Source organism: Micropterus dolomieu, linkage group LG17 (genome assembly GCF_021292245.1).
Source record: "Micropterus dolomieu isolate WLL.071019.BEF.003 ecotype Adirondacks linkage group LG17, ASM2129224v1, whole genome shotgun sequence".
Lineage (NCBI taxonomy): Eukaryota > Metazoa > Chordata > Actinopteri > Centrarchiformes > Centrarchidae > Micropterus > Micropterus dolomieu.
In genome coordinates, this window is record NC_060166.1 from 10628939 (window position 1) to 10636274 (window position 7336).

The 7336-nt window shown below is 40.3% G+C and overlaps 1 protein-coding gene across 2 annotated transcripts in view; it reads right to left on the reverse strand.

Moving 5' to 3' along the window:
- Positions 1–2298: 2298 nt before the first annotated feature.
- The window catches only part of nop53 (NOP53 ribosome biogenesis factor), an 11841-nt gene continuing 6803 nt past the window's right edge, over positions 2299–7336 (reverse strand). For both annotated transcript variants that reach the window (XM_046073889.1, XM_046073888.1), the window contains exons 10-13: positions 4493–4668; positions 3159–3225; positions 2672–2748; positions 2299–2542 (exon numbers count right to left, since the gene is read on the reverse strand). In XM_046073889.1, coding sequence (XP_045929845.1) covers positions 2482–2542; positions 2672–2748; positions 3159–3225; positions 4493–4668 — 381 coding nt within the window. In that variant the 3' untranslated portion in view covers positions 2299–2481. The remainder of the gene's footprint in view (positions 2543–2671; positions 2749–3158; positions 3226–4492; positions 4669–7336) is intronic.

A 7336-nucleotide genomic window follows, 5' to 3' on the forward strand; every position in this document is an offset into this window, starting at 1 on the left:
GTTCACTACAATAACTTAATGTGATACTGTACAATTGTTGTGTTCACTGTTTTTTCTGTCCAAGTTATTTAAAATGAGTATTTACTGGTCGTTTTGCTATTCAAAAATGCATGAATTTTACCTCTATGATGGAGTATGCTGGGATGTTTGTGACCTCAGCTAGCTTGCAGCACAAACCTCAGTGTCCACGTGCCTCTGGCCTTCACCTGCGCCCAACTACAGGATCTTTGATCCCAACACAATGAGACAGGTAAGGGGACGCTGGGCCACCGTCACTTTGCAGCCAACAAGAACGGGTTCACATCACAATATTCACTCACACAGCAGCATCTCCATGCAGTGTAGCAGAGTGTTTTGGTGGCTTCTTCTGTCACTCCCCGGCTGCCCGGGCAGGAGGAGTAAGGATGTAATAGTGACTGCACACGCACGTAATCCGTCCTACCCCATGCCAAGACAATCTGGCAGCACCGTCTCTCACACGTGAAGAGAGTAAGGCAAACGGAGAAAAAAACAACAACAAAAAACAACTCTGCTGCAATCTGCCTCCATCTGGCATGAGCTACAAGAAAGCAGAAAGATATTTCTCTAACCTCCTAACATCCTTGTAAGGTTTAGCTCTGTCGTTTGGCTATAAAGACACTTTCTACTCATCTCTCGCTCATATTTTTATATATGCGCTTTATACATATTTCAAATTATAAAGAGACTGCAAACTCCTCCTTAGGTTGTTAAAAATTTCAAGACATTTTGAGGAAATGACCTCTGGTCACTGTACAGCCAACATTTTTCACTATAAATTGCATACACTAAATAATCAAAACATAATTAACCACTTAATACGAAAAATATATACATTTAATTTTTAGCCACAGGACACCACTGTGGTCCAGACTGTTGGACGGATTACCATTAAACTGCCATTACATTTTGTACAATCAATGGTCCCAACAGGACGAACCATATTGACTTTGGTGATTTGCTGCCATTTTTTCTACCCTACATTTGTGGTTTTGGGTAAAAAGCCTCTGCAACAAACAGATGGACTCATGAAATTTGGTAAATCTGGATGAATTGTAATAACTTTTTGCAATACCCTGACTTTTAATTTGGTGCCATTATCGGGTTATATATTTAATTCAGGACCAAATATCTGGAATGTAATTACATTCCCATCAGCCTCACCTACAGCATAATACAGACAGTGTATTATAGGGTAGTTTTCTACTTAAAGGATTTAGTTCAAAGTAATGGATGGGTTTACTTAGGGATACACTGATGCTTTATGAGCCAGCAGGTTAATTCAGGTGGAGGTGGTCCAGGATCCACTACTCACTTTGTCTTGAAAGGGGGGGGGGTCAACTGATTCAGACAGCTAGGTGGTTTGGGGGCTTCTGCAGACTCTGAAGGTAAAAGATTACATTTTCACACTGATTAACGGATAAGGAGCTTTGGCGTAGCTCCAGGCACCATGGGACCGAATGTGTCTGTGTATGCGTGTCCTTGTTCACACCAGCAGGACACTGAAGGCAATTAGGGTTTTAAGCCAGAGGGTTTGAATCAATTATCACATGCCAACTTCCTCAAGCCCATCTGTCAGGGTTTGTTCAAACCCAAGATTTAAAAAAAACAGACAAAAAAAAAAAAAAAAAAAAACACATCTACTTCCATTTAACTCCACTTAATCAAGTAATCTAAATATGGAGATTAAAAACATACATTTTTTAATTTCTGTTGCCTCTGGTCTTAACGTTTCAATCACTGTGTCATACTTTTTGATGGGTGTCATAGCATCAGAAGCAGATGCACAGAAACTCAAGAGATACGAGAAAAACTGAATGAAGGTTTCGGCTACTGTAGTTTTTACCTTTTGACCAACCTTGAGGATAAATCCCGCTGGAACACTGAGGACATTTCTTTATAAAACTGAATGTCTAATGAAACATTCCCCACTGATGTGTAATTTTAATGCCAACCCTTAAATTTTCACCAAGAAATTTAGAATATATTACAAACATTTGCATGTTTGAAGTAGCAGTAAACTTGGGAAATATCAGGCTCCCTGATAGACATAAATAAACCTGACCAATATCTCAGCAGCAGAGAGCTGACCCTGTTTTTAACCTAAGCTCCAAGTCTTTACTCGTATACCAGCAGAGCAGTGACATACTGACACCCAGCTGTATGCTTTAAACCCTTAGAAAACCTTTTCTTGATAGGGGTCATATTACATAACGCACACTGAAATGAAATTATCTGAATCCAAGCGTGAAAAGTGACACAGGAAATATACCACACTCATACCCAACACTTCATTTCAGTTTATATCATTAAAGAGACATTAATTTGTTAGCAGTTATAATCGTCTGAAACAGGCCCCTCAACAGTTATGAAGTTTATATACACAGTTCCATTATGGTGCATTTGGGGCTTTAAATGCTGCCCAGCTTCTGTTGTTCAGCTCCTGTGGTCTGTGGGTTGCCACTAAGTGATCTCTCTAAAAGCCCTTTTCTCCACATACTTCAGCTTGTGCCTCCTCTTGAACCTAAGAGACGGGGGAGGGCAGGAAGAGAGAGGCAGAGACACATTTCTAATCAGTATACACCTTATGTATGTGTACGTCACTGTGAGCCTTCGATGAGATGTTATGCAAGAGCGAGGCAGAAGTCCTTACTTGGCTCTTTCTCTTGGTTCAATCAGATTCCTCTTCTGCAGACTTTTGAAGCGGTCCTTGAGGACGCTGCCCTCTGGCTGCAGAGTCACGCCATTGCGAGAGGTGGGGATAGGAGAGACCAGACCAGACAAATCCATGTGAGACAATTGACGCTCTGCTTTGACTCAATTCCCACCCAAATTATAAAATCCCGTTCACACCACAAAGGCTGATTTAAGTACTATTCAGTATGGCGGGAGATAAGAGAAGGGCCGGGAATTTTCCACTGGCAATTAGATCATATGAAACTGTAATGATGCCTGTGGGGAAAAGTGGGTCGTCGCCGTATTAGAGAATAGGATAAAGCTTAAAATAAGACAATACAGAGTGCTGAAGATAATACACCAACTAAATGAACCAAAACTCATTACAGATAAAGACTTTGCGTCCTCACTGGCAAAGGTCAACGTGGATGAGCGAGCGAACATTGCAACAGCTGGTGAAGTACCTTGAGTCGTCGCAGGGAGCCGGCCAGCTCGTCGCTCAGCTGAACCTCCATGTCCTGAGCCTGAAACCTGCAAATAAAGGACCAACATGTTTACAACATAAATAGGTCCATCCACATACTGCCCAAATACTGAAGTAGCCGGAGGTAAAGATTAAAATGAACGCACTTCACATTTGTCGTCATCACGGAAAGGTGGCAAAAGTACAGTGAAAATTGTCATCAAAAATTGATGTGAACCCACTGACATCATTTCTGACTCTAAACTTTTATAGACACTGATAATGTTTTTAGATTTTGTAAATATTTACGCAAATCCCACTGTTGTGAAATGTACTCCTGGAAAATGTATATTTTATCTTAATTCTTGTCTTGTATTTCCTGTAGCAGAAGTCAACAAGCTTAAATATGTTTGTTTAAACCACATCCTACGCCTTTCTCTCTCCTTGCAGAGCTCAGGTTCAGATTCTTGAAGTTGCTTGTAAAGCCATCTTGTGGTTTGGCTCTGTTATAATTTATGATTATTTAACATCTTATTCTGCAACTCAGCGCTGACAATTAAAATGCTGTTCAAGGTCCTGCATCCAGCCAGTTTTACAATTAAGTCTACTTCTAAAAATGTTTCTTTATGTTGACAGCTCTAAATAAATTGTGAAAATTGCTTGACCTTGATCACTTTCAGGTTATAAGCATTTAATATTGTACTTGTTTCTATAACTTATTGTGACACATTAAGAGTAATGTAGATAATCCTCTTAAACCACAGTAGGTTGAAGTTAAACCTCAGATACAATGACCTCTAGTGGCGTTTAAGGACACAGCAACTGGGTTTAACAGTTTTTACCTCACTTTCTGGGCAAAGGGTTTAAAAGACCAAGAGTTTTATTATTCCAGATCACACCGGTTTAAATGTGTCCTAAGCCCTATACTGTAGCCAAGTTAATGACAGAGCCTGTGAGAGGTCATATATTACTAGTACAGTTGTATAATGGCTTACATGGCTCTGAAGTCTGAGAAACCTTTTCAGGCTTGTCTTGGGGTTCAGAAAGAAAGCCTGCGTTACAAACTGAAGGTACAGAGTTTGAAAGAAGCGAACATTGAGGAGGCAAGGAGGGCCTTATAAAATAAAGGCCCTATTTTGTTGCATTATGGGAAACGTAGGATCAAGTGTTTTTTGAGCTCGACTCCTAAAAAGTCAGGATATTTTGTCCTCTGCCATATTAGTTTGGACCATTTTGCAGACCTGTCTCTCGGGAGTCCCTCAACTTTATGAAAGTGCAATACTAAATCACAGAAGGAGCCCTTTCACACGAGGGAGGAGAGTGCTAGGTGTGTACTTGAGTTTGCCGAGGCGTCTGGGTTGAGCTTTCTGGGCCTCCTGGTTGGCCTTGCGTTGTGTCTGTCTGTCCTTGGTTTTCTGGTCCTGCTGTTTAATTGAGGCCTTTATGGAGCGAAGCTGGAAGAGCTGCTGCTGTTGACCAGTCTTCCGTCTGTTGGCGAGTCGCCGCTGCTCCTGAGATGGGAAGAGGAAGAAAGAAGATTGTTAGATAGTCAGCAGAGCAACGACAAAATGGCAATTTTTGAGAGCACTTGCAATTGACAATTTCACAAGTTGCACCGTTTCATCTTGAATCGTTTCATGTGGGGATCCATCTAAAAATGAGGTTATCAAACATTTTGCTCTTTAAGAACCACACACAAAAACACAAGCTTTGCAATTCCAAACAGGTCTCTAAAAAAAGTTTAAAAATGCCTTGGCAGTTAGTTTGTCACACATGACACAAAAGTAAAAAAGAAGCTAGAACCAGTAAATTGTTGAGCATTTCTGCTAAAATGACGGAAAGAAAACTGAAAATATTAATTGCTAATCAAAATAGTGGCTTCTCTTTTGACTGACTAATCAATTAATCAACTCATTGTTTCAGATCTCTATTCAAGTGCTTCTCTTCAAGTTTCAACTTCCTGCTTTAGGAGTTGTGAAGTGAACATCTAACATTTTTCCAGCATACAGAATTATGAGACGGCTGCCTCTATCAAATTTTATCCCGCCTCCAGCTCTTGACAAAACTGATGGCGTTTTCATGTCAAACACTGTTTCCTAACAAGCGTTGCACTTTGTGAATTTCTGTCATTTGTAAGTGCAGTTGCAGCATTACGCCGACGTATCATAATCACAGAGATGCAAACTCATCAGGGGTGAAAAAGGTGACAAAAACATTCCTAAGACCGCCAGCGCTGCCCCATCTCACCCTCAAAAACAGGAGTAGAGCTACATAAATAATATTTTGCCAGCAGAATATTCAGTGTATAGTCATGTTCTCAGTCTCAAACAGAGCTTAACCATGTCACGTTGTTCACGTCAGAACAAATTACTGGGACCTATGGCTGAACGATTAATTGTTTTCAAATCAAAAAAACATGATTAGCTAATCGTGAAGACAGTCATTAAAATGTAGGTTAATAATACAGCCCATTTGGCCCGTTTGAAACAGTCGTGCAGTTACAGATTCATTCCGTTGTCATTCTTGTGTGACAGACCTGCTCGCCAATCACAAGCACCATGCTCCTCCTGTTACGGTCCAACTCATCATTGATCATGGCGTCAGGCCATTATTTATTTTTTTTTTTTTACAGTCCCTCCAAGATGTTGCGATCTCAACTATTAAAACAAATTCAACAAATCCCAGTGAATTCAGCGTGACTTTTAGCAATTTTTCATCGCCGTTTCCCGCAGAACGTTGTCATATGTCAGCAAACTCACTTTCTCGTTTATAAGACGCATACATACGTCTCACACTTGCCTACAAAAATAAAAGCAAAGGACCGTGAAAAACAGGATCCAGATCTTTAAGTTTTGCCAAACATGCAGTTTTGTGGTCGGACATAAAAACAAACCGTCTATTAAACACCTTGCCACTGCAAAACATACACAGGGAATGGCAGAAAAGCATAGAGGATGTCAGACTAGACAAATCACTGAGACACAGGTTGTAGCATCCCGGTCAAATGCAAGCACTGAAAGAATCAACTATATTTAAATAAAAATATGAATTAATATGATAATTACCATTTTCTTCAATCATAATAATATGATATATAATTAACTCTTAAAACACATTGCTGGTAAAAAGAGTTTGCTTGAGCCAGTTGGTACACGTGCACGTGGTGTGTGGTCGGATAGGGATGTCACCACCTCTGCCTCATTTAGAGCCAGGAAAAACCCTGAATATCTAACTTTTCAAATAACAAATTATTTGAAAAGTTTCAGTCTGGTTTCAGGAAGTACCACAGCACTGAGACTGCCCTGCTTAAAGTCACCAATGACCTTTTAATGTCTGCTGATGAAGGCATGTGCTCAGTCCTGGTACTCCTGGACCTTAGCGCTGCTTTTGACACCATTGATCACATCATGTTAGACAGACTGAGGCACTGGGTGGGGATCTCTGGTACTGCCCTAGAATGGTTTTCATCCTACCTATCAAATAGGAAGTTTTGCGTGTCTGTAAACAACTATGTCTCTTCATTCTGTCCAGTTAAATATGGTGTGCCTCAGGGGTCGGTCTTTTCCTTGTATCTGCTTCCCCTTGGACATATTATCCATAAACATGGCATTTCTTTTCATATTTATGCTGATGACACACAAATATACTTGCCCGTCAGATCCACAGACCCTGGAATGCTGAGTTCACTTAACAACTGCCTTTGTGAAGTTAAAAAATGGATGTCAAATAATTTCCTCCAGCTGAATCAGACAAAACAGAAATCCTGGTCATCGGGTCCCAGCAGATGGCAAAACAAATACTGCCATCTGCTGGTTCCCTAGTAAATCACATTAAGCCTGTTGAACCTTGGTGTTTGGTTTGATAGTAATTTAAATTTCGAGCAGCACACCACAAAGCTTGTTCAATCATGTTTTTATCAACTTAGAAATATAGCTAAAATTAGATCAATGTTAACTTTTAAGGACACCGAGACCATTTTACACGCCTTCATCTCATCACGCCTGGATTATTGCAACAGCCTTTTCACCTGTTTAACCCAAAAATCTATTGATCGACTCCAGACTGTCCAGAACTCAGCTGCCAGGCTTTTAACCAGAACAAAGAAATATGACCACATTACTCCTATTTTAGCTTCATTACACTGGCTCCCAGTATGTTTTAGAATTGACTTTAAAATTC